General features: G+C 35.0%; 1 protein-coding gene across 19 annotated transcripts in view; it reads right to left on the reverse strand.

Annotated features, from left to right (window-relative positions):
- Window positions 1-13403, reverse strand: part of PPFIA2 (PTPRF interacting protein alpha 2) — a 476082-nt gene that overhangs the window by 331720 nt on the left and 130959 nt on the right. For 3 of the 19 annotated variants that reach the window (XM_067697452.1, XM_067697455.1, XM_067697451.1), the window contains exon 1: window positions 2342-2755. The exons of 15 other annotated variants lie outside the window; for them this stretch is intronic. In XM_067697452.1, coding sequence (XP_067553553.1) covers window positions 2342-2422 — 81 coding nt within the window. In that variant the 5' untranslated portion in view covers window positions 2423-2755. Of the gene's footprint in view, window positions 1-2341; window positions 2757-13403 lie in introns of those variants that run through there. One more of the 19 variants, XM_067697450.1, reaches the window with a different exon arrangement.

Consider the following 13403-nt stretch of genomic DNA (forward strand, 5'->3'; position numbering starts at 1 on the left):
GGAATATTGAAGTGAGGTCTCATTTATAAGGAAATTAATTTAAATCAAGTGTTAGTCTATACAAAATAGTATTTGCATGTGTGTGTAGAAGTATGAATGTATTTGGCTAAATTAAAATACAATGAAAAAGAAAGGCTTGTAATTAGAATATCCTTCAGCTTCTTATTTGTTGTCTTTTTACCTTTGAACCCTTCAGGTCAAATACATTCTGTATCTTACTTTTAAAATTTAATATTGTACAATTTCAGCAAAAATGACAAGCTAGTTTAAACATTTGATGAGAAGATGGAACTGAAACTCAGTATCATTCATGCTAAGCTATCTTAAATGTTTTTGCATATGTTAACTCTTGTGCAAGAATAATTTTAAGAAAGTAAGCATTAAAATCTCAATTCCTTGATGCAGAATCATTTCAGAAATGCATTTATGCCATTCTATAATGAGAACCACTTTTGAAAATTTAACTAATCATTTCCACAAGATACATTTTTTGACGAACGGTTTGTTACTTTTACAGCATCTCATTTCTCATGACAGTATTTCAACCAAAGAAAGTATACCGCATTAAACAGGTTAATATATATATATATATAAGAAAAATAATTCTGTTTAATTCAGTCCTTCGAAAATAAAAGCAAAGAGTCAACTTTTAAAAACCTTTATATTCATGCTTTAAAAACCATCCTTCTTTCTTCCTTCTCTTCCACCAAAAGCAAAAACAAACAATAGCAACAAAAAGTTAAACACACATTGCCTGTTATCATGAATGTCAGGATCAAATACCATTTTCTGATTTTAAAACTGTAGGAGAACAGAGTTCATATTTGCCAACATTTCTATTTTATCTGAAATCCTAGTGTTTTTACATGAATTGTTATAACATCAACAAAAAAATAAGTGGTTAAAAATCATTCTAGTGTGTTTTCAAAGAAAAGCACCTGCCAGGAAATGTGTCAGCAAGATCTACTGAAAGAATTGTAAAAAGCCTGTGTCATGACTGAGCTATGGAATTCACTGACCCTTAAACTTTAAGAGACTGAAGCAGAATACCCAATGTCAAAAGCTGCCCCTAAGAGGCAGCTATGGGATATATTGTAAGGAGTGTTTATATCTCAGTGTATGGAGAAGAAAAAAGTAATAATTCTGTAGAGCAGCCCTGGGGCAATTGCATTCTGAGTCACTGCCACAATAAGCTGATCGCCACTGGGAAGTAAATATATTCTGTAACAGCACAGACTTGCGCTACCAGTAGACATCAGTGTAAGGCAGGAGAGGCGACAGAATTAAAAACAGAAGTATAAGAAGGGGGGGAGAGAGTAATTATAGCTACTGCTATAGTTTGCAAAGGCAAGAGACTTTAATCAATCAGATGTGCATTTATTCAGAGCCCCCTTTCAAAAGAATTCATGCTGCTTATACTATATTAATTCTCTAGGTCTTTACACTTATTTTTTCAGTGCATTATAACTATATAGCTAAAATAATTAAATGTTAGGCTGTTTATATTCCCATAGTGTAAAATATACGAAGAGAAGAGTTTCATTTTTCCTTTTAATCTAATGATGATATGACTGAATTGCAAAGTAATCCTTAGTACTGAAAAATGCAATTTGAGGATAAAAATGAAGTAGAATATGATTTACTTTAGACAACCATTTTCTAGACTGATGACTGATTTATTCACAGTCAGTTGAAATATATTTAGTAGGTAACAGCTTTGTAACTCATATTTACATTTATATTGTAAATTATTTTGACTTTTTGATAACACAAAATCTTCCATCTTAATGAGTTTCTACTTTATCTCAAATTGAAAAGCATACTAAACCTGGTACTTAAGCTACTGTATTATTGACTGTATATTGCACACATAACAAAATTAAATAACAGGAGTTATGTTAAGCTATGTATATGAAATACAAAACATTTTTCTAAGCCCAGAGAACATAGTTTGCAAAGTTCCCTAAAATGTCTTTTAATTCTGCCCTTTCTGTGATATATCAGGGAAGTAACTCTGTAATTTTCACCATATTACATCCATAAATAACAACTTCAGGAGAATAACTCATAAACTCTCAAAAGATGATACTGTAGCAGATTTAAGAATCCTTGTGAAAATTAAGGGTTCACTATTATTTTGCTTGAACTCACAGAGAATCCTAACGCCATCTCATCTCCATATAAGAAAAAACAGATTAAACTGACATGCACATTATCTATCTCTTACATCCCCTTTAATACTTTCACACTTTGCAGTTTTCCTTCCCTTACTTTTCTCTTTATTAAAAGTTTGACTATATATTAACTTCCTAAGTAGTGAAGCCATTTAAAGCACACTTACTTGAAAAGTGTAAAACCGGGTCCCATTAGGAGGATGCACTTTAGGGGAGCCAGAAACGGTGTTCATATCCGAGAAAATCATTTCTGATCAGAGAGACAATATAATCCACAAGGAGCTAGAGATGCAGAGCAGAGAGCTTAGCGTACAGATAAATCCGTGCATGCATTGAGGGAGGCTAGAGGGTAAAATGAAATCTGCCCCATCCTTCTTAGATACACAGTGATAGCATTTTGAATCTTTCTCCTACATTTGAAATCTAAGCTGAAAGGTCATCGGCTACTGACCTTTTGTGCAGCTAGTTCTTTAGAACATACAATGTTTAAAAAAAAAATTTAAACACCGAAGGAAAAAAAGCAAGAACCAACAATAAATGGAGCTTGTGCAGAATCTGGCAGTGCTGTGGACCTGCCCATCTGTTCTCAGTGATAATCACCTCCCTCCACCACAGTCTAGCAGAGTGATTATGCTAAATATCCTGGTTAACCAATAACATACAGTTTCATTTCAGGGAAGCATGCACAGTGTAATTCAGAGGACCTCTTCTGACTAACCTGAAGCATGCTTCCTATACTGTTTAAAACTGTATCTAGTAACAAATTATTATTTCATCATGATTATTTCTGTTTGTTTCTAAATCTCTTTGTTAATCCCAGTCTGTTCAACGAGATTTTAAATTTTAAAGCCTTTTTTTTTTTTTTTAATGAACAGTTCTTTTTAAAATGTATAGATCAAGTCATATTTTAGCTGGCTAGGACAGGGGCAAGGCATATAATTCAGTAAGGCTATATAATACTAGGCACTTTATCAAATAAAATGCTTCAATTATTTTTACTTTTCTAAACTCTTAAAGAACATCATGAATATGAATGTAATCATTGTTTTCTTATTTCCCCCACATTAACTCAAAAAATTGTTTCACAATTAATGCTTTAAAAAGTATCATACATGTGTTTTAAATAATTACAACTTTAACTCATGTATATAGAAAGCAATTAATAAAACATATTTTAGATACATGAAAATTTTTGACCCAAGATCTAAAAATATTGATTACAAATATTTAGGCTGTGTTGCAATGCATGTTCATTTTTCTATGTCTTTTCACACAGATTATTCAGTCTGTATAAAAGATCATATTCAGATGACTTTACACTTTTTAGAGGTAAAAATAAATGTTCCATTTACACATCATTCAAAGGCGGAGACTTCAGGAGGACAGAGACTAGAATGAACCAAAAGTGGTGTCTTTGTGAACGTATCTAAGATGACATAGTTATTTACAATCAAGAACCAGGAACCACCTCCTTTGAACCTGAAGACTATAAAAGTAATATGATGGTGATGAGCTCTTAAAACTTAAATTATTATTCATTTTTACTTTTGATTGTCTAGTCATGATTCAAATTTATAATATCAATGGGGAAGAAGTAGAAAAAATTTTCATTTCCTTAGATGGGATTCCTATATTATGGTAAATTATGTAAGTAGGTAATTTTTTACTTAGCAAGCTGCTAAATAAATCAGAAGATAACTTGTTAAATAAGTGTTCAATTGGGGGATAATTTTAGATTTATAGAAAAGTTGCAAAGATAGTATGAAGAGTTCCCATATATCCCTTACCCAATTTATGTAATTGTTAACATCTTACATTTCTATGGTACATTTGTTAAAACTAATAAACTGATAAGGTACATTACTATTCACTAAACTAGGCTTTGCTTGGATTTCACTAGTCTTTTCATTAATGTCCCTTTTCTATCCTAGGTTCTAATCTACGGTACCACATTTATTTAGTTTCTATGGTTCCCTAGTTTCCTCTGGGCTGTGACAGCTTCTTAGCTTTTCCTTGTTTTTCATGATCTTGATAGTCTCTAGAAGACTATCAAGAATTTCTGGTCAAGTATTCTGTAGGATATCTCCTGATCTGATGCTTATATTATTTTGTCTGATGTTTTCCTCAAGATTAAACTAGGGTTATGGGTTTTGGAAAAGAATACCACAGGGGTGAAGTGACTTTCTCATCACCTCATATTAATGAAGTGACCTCATCACATCATACTGGGTGTACATGATATCCACATATTACTAGCGATGTTAACCTTCATCACTTGGTTAAAGTAATATTTGTTAGGTTTTTCAACTGTAAAGTTACTATTTTTCCCTTTCCATACTCTGTTCTTTGGAAGTTAGTCATTAGCATGCTCTCAAAGAAGTGATAGGGAGGGGTGAAATTGAGCTTTACCTCCTGGAGGTGGGAGTAGGTACATATGTTACACGGAATTCTTCTGTACAGAAGATTTGCTTCTCTCATCCGATTATTTTTTCGATCATTTATTTATATTGGCATGGACTCAGGTATATTTATTTTATACTTTGGGTTATAATACCATTTATTTGATGCTTAAATTGTCCCAGCATTGGCCACTGGGAGATCCTTCAGGGTGGATCCTGTTACCCTTTGATGTGCTCCCATCCTTTTTTTCTTTAAGCACAAATAATTATTTTTAAAAAATGTTTTTTCCTGTATAAAGTATGTATTATTTGCTAAAATGATTAGTCTCCTTAACTATAACTCTAATTATCACTGCAAGTTTACTTGAAAAGTCATGTTTTCCATTATTATTTTAATTGGCCATATTATTTTGTTTTTCAAATTAATCATTTTTACCCTTCTGATTTCTTAGCCCACATGGGGTTTATTCCATTGATTCTCAAATAAAGTAACTATATACACATATTAGCTGTGGTTATCAGTGATGTATATATAAATTTTTGGTTCTTCCCCCTTGAAATTAATGTTGGGATCATAATTCCTCTTATGGTGGGTGGGACCATGTAACTCATACTCTCAAGAGTTGTGAGTGGAAAAAATGTCTCAAAAACAAACCTGAAGCTTCTTGGGAACCCAGGATTTAAAGGAAAAATTTGTTTGCCAAGTAGATTATTATGGTACAACTATAACCCCCATTTACTTTTATGCTTACGTGTAAGTTGGTTCTGGTATAATTTAGATCAAATGACTCACTATATTTCTTATTATTATTGTAGAATAGACAATAAATCAAATATTTCTGGTATAATATCACATATTCCTGGAATAATCTCATATATTTGCTGAATTTGCATAATCCAGCAAACTATATAAGCTAGGAAATCTGAAGTATTTGGTCAATAAGAATATATGTTCTTTCTTTTTCATATTTCTTTTGTGGAGAGGGGAGGAAAGCAGTATGAATTAATGTTGAAAGAATGAGGAAGGAGAAATAGTGTTAATACATAATTATTTTAAGCATACTGCTTTATTCTAAATGTCACTGAAATTGCCAAAGTATATATTCTTCCCCAAACTTTTCTTTTTTCTATGTAGGCTATTTATGATAATAACATTATTTCATTGTTCTGAAGGTCTATTTGGAGACAACTCAACTTTCTCTCTCTGCCTAGTAGCAATAATAAAAGTGGTGCCCAGTTCTGAAAATTGCTAGGATACAGAATCCTACCTTATCCATTTTGGTTATAGATGCCTGGTACTGTTTCCAGATGCTAGGGGCATACCTATAAAAGACACAATATCTGTGCTCAAGGAACTTTAAATTTGGTGGGAGAAACATCATTTAGTAAGAGACAGTTAACTAGCAAGACAACTGAAATGCAGTTTAATTAATACGACTGACTTAACCTAAAGGAGAGTAAGTGAGGTCATTTGAAAAGCATCTAATTCAAGGGATGTATCAGAGTGACCCTCGCCAAAATAGGAGGTTGAAGTCTTTCCAAAGAGAAGTATCCATGTGTGAAAAGATATGAGATGGCATAGAAATAGAACAGTTGGGAAAATATGGCTGAAAACATTTCAGGGCATAAGAAGTAAGTCCGCTAGGTGTGTGTTTGTTTTCATATAGAAACATTTGCTCAAGTGAAATTAGTAAAGAGACAGTCTATGAACACCCTATTCCTATGAAATCAAGTAAAATTAGAACATACTTGTCTTCTAAAATTATATGAGGGCTTCCCTGGTGGCGCAGTGGTTACGAATCCGCCTGCCAATGGAAGGGACACAGATTCGAGTCCTGGTCCAGGAAGATCCCACATGCCGTGCAGCTACTAAGCCCCTGAACCACAACTACTGAGCCTGCGCTCTAGAGCCTGTGAGCCACAACTACTGAGCCCACATGCCACAACTACTGAAGCCCGCATGCCTACAGCCTGTGCTCTGCAACAAGAGAAGCCACCACAATGAGAAGCCTGCGCACCGCAACGAAGAGTAGCCCCTGCTTGCCGCAACTAGAGAAAAGCCTGCGCACAGCAACGAAGACCCAAAGCAGCCAAAAATAAAATAAATTAAAAAATAAAATAAAAAATAAAAACTTATGAAATGTAGAGGCATATTCTCATACTTTTGGTTAGCTTTCCAAATAGCTTTCCAGGATGGCTGTGGCTTGTCAAGAAATTTCATACTTAGTTTAATTGTCTCTGATTTAAAATAAGATTATTTTAATTATTAACTTAAAAGTAAAGAAAGTACAGTATTACTATGTAAAACAAAATGTAACGTGCTGATGGTAGCAACTGGTTTTCAGCCAATGTTTGACACATGATGGGTAAATAACATGTCTGTTTCAATTGTTACACACAAACCACTCCCTAAAATCTCTCAAGATATATCTTTCACCAACAGAAGTAAATTAACGATATTAACTCTAGAAGGTTTAATGCCAGCTATCTCAAGCACTTGAATTTTTACAGAAAATAATTGAAAATGAAAAAGCAAAAGGATAACTAAATTACACTTTTTAAAAAAGTGGGTAAAATAAAAGTCTTCAAGCCAGACACTTGTTTTTAATAGACTTACAGAGAAGATTCCCAGAAGTCATATAATATACCCTTCTGCTTCCGGGAATAATTACTCTTAAGCCTTCTGAAACGTATGTTATCAGTTTGGTTTTATAAAAAGTTCAAAAATACTTTATTTTTTTCTTAAATTCCATATATATGTGTCAGCATACGGTATTTGTCTTTCTCTTTCTGACTTACTTCACTCTGTATGACAGACTCTAGGTCTATCCACCTCATTACAAATAGCTCAATTTCGTTTCTTTTTATGACTGAGTAATATTCCATTGTGTATATGTGCCACATCTTCTGTATCCATTCATCCGATGATGGACACTTAGGTTGTTTCCATCTCCTGGCTATTGTAAATAGAGCTGCAATGAACATTGTGGTATATGACTCTTTTTGAATTATGGTTTTCTCAGGGTATATGCCCAGTAGTGGGATTGCTAGGTCATATGGTAGTTCTATTTGTAGTTTTTTAAGGAACCTCCATACTGTTCTCCCTAGTGGCTGTACCAATTCACATTCCCACCAGCAGTGTAAGAGTGTTCCCTTTTCTCCACACCCTCTCCAGCAATTATTGTTTCTAGATTTTTTGATGATGGCCATTCTGACTGGTGTGAGATGATACCTCATTGTAGTTTTGATTGACCACCTAGAGGGGTGGGATAGGGAGGGTGGGAGGGAGGGAGACGCAAGAGGGAAGAGATATGGGAACATATGTATATGTATAACTGATTCACTTTGTTATAAAGCAGAAACTAACACACCATTGTAAAGCAATTATACTCCAGTAAAGATGTAAAAAAAAAAATACGTTAGAGCTACTATTTCATATCCTGTCAGGAAGATTAAGCACAAACATTTTTATATCCCTTCAACATAATTTTTTTTCAACAAATAACTGTTAGACATATTCTGCTTCAAGACAAGCAATTCAATATAGCTTTTCTTTCATTCATTTATAGGTATTGGATAACAAGCTGAAAAATTTGCTACAATCATAAGAATTTGGGGAGTTAAAGGAATACACTGAAAAGGGCTTCTCATTTGCTGTTAGTTTCCAATAAATGCTCAGGGGGAAAGTGCCATACTGGATGAAGAACAGGAGAGAGAGTGCAGAAGAAGGAAGAAGAGGAAGAAAGACGGGGAGGAGGTGGAAGAGGAAAGGAGAAAGGAGAGATATCAATACAATTTTCATCACAGCATTATAACAAAGAATTTTATAGCCAAGCATCCAGTTAGAAGTCATGCCAGATGGAGTGAAATTTACAGCCCAGATGGGAAATACATCCTAGTGAATCCATATGGATGACATATGGAAGATAATTAAGTATATATTGCTATCTATCTATCTACCTATCTATCTATCATGTATCTATCAATCATCTATTTATCTATCTAAATATATATTCATAATTATGCACCTTTATCTATATCTGTATCCTTGTATTTATATCATGAAGTTTTCAGGACGCAGCAAAGATGACCCTGTACAGATAGCCAAAACTTTTACATCCTGCTTCTGAGTTTCCTACTTTCTGATACAGCTGGCTGTGCACAAGTTTGTAAGGTTGGTTCATTCATTCACTCACTCATTGATTCAACAAATCTTTATTGAAGGGAGAGGATGTACCAGACCCCTATTACAGTTAGAACAGAAATGAAAGGCAGGTGAACTGAGGGGAAACAGCATTTTGTACCATGCCAATGAGATGCTCAACGTAACAGGTGTCATCAAGTCTAGCAATGAGATCTTGCATTAAAGTATTTCAATTAAAAAAAATCTTCTAATGCCTCAGAGACTTTTTGCCAAGTTCAAGAATTTTTTTTAGCTAGTTAACCATTCACTGAGGGTGTCCCAAATAAAGACAATTCTTAGTATCCCTCAAGATTTGTGACCATGTAGACCAAGAAAAAAAAATCAAGCATATGGAAATTGAAATTGACAAGCTTCCACTTATAGCAAAACAAAAATATTAAATTTGGCTTGAATCCATATCTTGATAATAATGTGTTATATTTTTACATTATCTCATAAAGTTTTATATATGTATCTATATATGTATGTATATACATATATTGTGTAAATTATACACATGTACATATATACACACAGATATGTGTATATACATTACACCTGTGTACACATACATATACATACCTGCACGTATACTGTCTTCAGAACTCAACTTAGAAAAATTTTAAATGCTATCTTGTTTTCATATTTTTTGTTCTCTTTCACTCTGGTTTCTCTTGAACCACATTATTTTTTTTTTTTTGCGGTACGCGGGCCTCTCACTGCTGTGGCCTCTCCCATTGCGGAGCACAGGCTCCGGACGCGCAGGCTCAGTGGCCACGGCTCACGGGCCTAGCCGCTCCGCGGCATGATGGGATCTTCCCGGACCAGGGCACGAACCCGTGTCTCCTGCATCGGCAGGCGGACTCTCAACCACTGTGCCACCAGGGAAGCCCTCTTGAACCACATTTTTCACAAATGTTTACATGTATTATGATGGTAGCCTATGAATATTTTTATGCTTAAATTACAAATATTAATTGTATGAAATTCAGCATTGAGTTTTTTTGTTTTGTTTGGCCCTTTAGCAGAAAAAATATTAATTGATTAGAACTCTAAATTCTACAAGTCAATAATTTCATTACATTATGTTAAGTTTATTACATGTTCTGAAATATATGTCATTAGTCTGATTTTACAGAAATCACATTAAAGTTTTATGATAGGATGCTATTTCCTCATCTACCACTCTGGATACCAGATGCCCACATAGCTCAGGTTTTTATAATGATATCTGAAAAAGTTTCAGAGCTCTGACTTTATACACATGAAAAGAGTTAGTAGAGAAGTAGGAGGTCCATTCTATGGCATGATAACTACATATATAGTATTATATGTTGAACTTGAACCAGAATATGCCCTACATGTTGTACTATATGGTACAGTTTTTACATTAAGTTTCAATTTTCCTTACAAATTGACAAAATTCTTAGCCATTTGTTACCAAACAGAATACCTCCACTCTGGACAAATCTTATATACTGTCCAGTTTCCATATATGTTCTCAGATACTCTGCACTAGAACTATTGCATCAGAATACAGAGAATTCTCAGTTGCTCATAAAGAATTTGAATTTTACTTTTTAAATCAGGAAGCATAATTCCTAGCTAAAGTTTGAGGTAAAAGAAGCTTCCTTAGTGTGCAAAAGTTGTGGCTTATATGGAACTTCTTGTCTGTCCCTAACAAAAACCAGTACCATGCATGCCATAGAATAGGCATCCAATAAATATTTGGGAAATGCTTTAAAGATTCTCTCCTGGGGCTTCCCTGGTGGCGCAGTGGTTGAGAGTCCGCCTGCTGATGCAGGGGACATGGGTTCGTGCCCCGGTCTGGGAAGATCCCATATGCCGTGGAGCGGCTAGGCCCGTGAGCCATGGCCGCTGAACCTGCCCGTCTGGAGCCTGTGCTCCGCAACGGGAGAGGCCACAACAGTGAGAGGTCCGCATACCGCAAAAAAAAAAAAAAAAAAAAGATTCTCTTCTGGCTGGTTTGCTTCTCTTTTCTCATGGATTGCATTTTAATATTAACTATCTCTTTTTGACTTGCTGACTAGTCCTGATAATTCAAAAATCTTTATTCTCATTCCCAGATTCTTACAGTTAATATGTTGTATATTTAGCAGTCCAACTTTGGGCTGAGTGCACTGTTTGGTACATAATAGGCAAGTCTTTGCTGAATGAAATGTACAAAAAGAAGAATGAACAAATCCAGATATTCTAACTACCAACCCATATTGTTTTTATTAAATAATGCCATGTAGCGGTTTAGGAAATAGATGTTAAATATATATGTTGAGACAGCTCACTTTGCACACATATGTATCCACTCACCCAAATGTACACATAAATTCTCCATGCACACATTCCCAGAGCTTTGAAATACCATATTAAAGAAAATAAAGGTATATTCCAAGCAAACAAGACAGATGTTCTGATGCTTGTCATCCGGTTCACTTTACGTTAAACACTTTATACCACCCCAGAAGAAACAGATTTAACTGATAGGATGAGAGAAATCATGATGGTAACCAATTCTATGCAAGGACCTTTAGGATAACATTACCATGGTTAGCTTGGAATAATAAAACAATTAAAACAATTAACTTATATGGATGGACACTCCATTCATAATCCCATGTTTAAGATTAGAAAGATTGCAATAACACAGGAACAAGGGCAATATTACGCAAAACTGTGGAGTGAACTAATCTTTAGACTATTTCTTTCTTTTTAAAATCTCTACTGCCAAATTGTCATGGTAGCAAGTACATTATTTCCTCCTTAATTATACTTTTTCCAAGAATTTTCTTTGGAAGCTAAAGCCAATCACTATCCTGTTTTATTTTCTGTTAAGAGCAAAAACAATGGTTCAATAGTTACCATTTATTGAATGATATTCTATGCCAGTCATAGTGCTGACTTTTACAAAACCTTCTAAAGGAGGTGTTTTATTCCTCAGTTATATATAAAGAATCTGAGTCTTAGAAAAATTATAACTTGTCTGGGTCACACAGCTGGTAAGTGAGAAAGTCACTTAACTTGAAATCAGGTTTATCTGATTGCAAAACCATACTGTAACTCAAAATTATATCTTGGCACTGCTTTATCCACCACTGATTTTAATTCAGTACAGAATATGAAAAGGGGATTTACACATGATTGATTGATTGATTTCATACATCCAAAAATTTTTAGGTGACTGTATATCTGACGAACTATTTATTTTAAAATTATTGAAGTGTTCAGATTCTCCTAATGGATCAGTTGTGGGTTGTGAAAGACAGAAAATAATCCAGTACAACTGCAAGTCCTTTGATCTGAGCAGTTGCTCAAGTTTTTGGCTTGATCAATGGAAGAATGAGATTGCCACCAACTAAGATGGAGAAGACTGCCACAGAAGCAGGTTTGGGAAAATTCAGTTGCTCAGTTTTACACATGTTAAGTTTGAGGTTTCTATTAGTCATCTAAATAGGGACGTTACAAAGGAAGTTGAATATACAAATCTGGAGCCCAAATTAGCATACAGACTAAAACCCAAAAGACTAGAATGAAGTCATCAGGAAGTGAATGTAAATAGAGAGAAGAGGTAAGAGCCCAAGCCCTAATGCACTCCAACAGTAAGCATCCTGGGAGACCAGCAAAGGAGAATAAGTAGAAACAATCAGCAAAGTAGGGGGAAGACCAAGACAGTAATGCATCCTGAAAGGCCACTGATAAACCTGAATCCAAGGGTTGAGAGTGATCATCGTATCAGATGCTGGGAGATCAATTAAGATGAAGATTGGCCCTCGGATTTAACAATGTGAAGGTTGGCTTGGTGGAGGGTTGGAAGAAAAGCTGATCGAAGTTAAACTTAAGATAAAATGGGAGGAGAGAAATTGGAGACTGTTTCTACAACACTTTAAAGCATATTGTTGCAAAAGGAATTAAAGAAGTGGGACAGTGGCTGGCAAAGAAAGGAAGGAGAGAAATAAGTACATGATGTGCTGAGGGAAAGGCTCTAGTAGAATATGAAAAACTGATGATGCAGAATGAAAAGAGGCAAATTTCTGGAGCAAGGCCCTTGAGTAGCTGAGAGGAAACAGAATCTATGAGAACAGAGACTGGCTTTACAGAGGAAGAGGACCCCATATTTGATAACAGGTGGAAGGCAGAGTATGTGAGTCCCTATGCTGGTAACTGTGGTGGTACGAGTTTGTGCAAATCCTTGGGAACTTAAGAAGCAAGGCCATCAGCTGAGGGTAGGTTGGGGAAGGGTGTTTTGAATGTTTGAGAAGTGAGAGAATGGTATGAATTAATCATGTAGGGGAGAGAGAGAATATTGAAAAATAACCATATTAAAGAACATAGCTTAGATATGTGAGCAAATCAGTGGACTTTACCTCCTTAAATTAAAGGCTTTGGCTATAGATGTGTGGGTTAAGAGAAGCTACAAAGTTTACAGTGTGGCAAAAAGCAGTTTAGAATGCCTGCGCCCCTGAGGCAGGCAGTTCCACAAACTGATAAAATGAGGGACCGAAAAAGTAAGCCATGCATCCCAGTTCATTCTCTCAGACTGGCTTACCCAGGAAATCATTTCTCCTTGGAAGAGTACAAGTCAGGCCAGAAGTATTACTTTAATGGGATCCCTGCCACATGGTAGAGAGGGTA

Source organism: Pseudorca crassidens, chromosome 11 (genome assembly GCF_039906515.1).
Source record: "Pseudorca crassidens isolate mPseCra1 chromosome 11, mPseCra1.hap1, whole genome shotgun sequence".
NCBI classification, from domain to species: Eukaryota; Metazoa; Chordata; class Mammalia; order Artiodactyla; family Delphinidae; genus Pseudorca; species Pseudorca crassidens.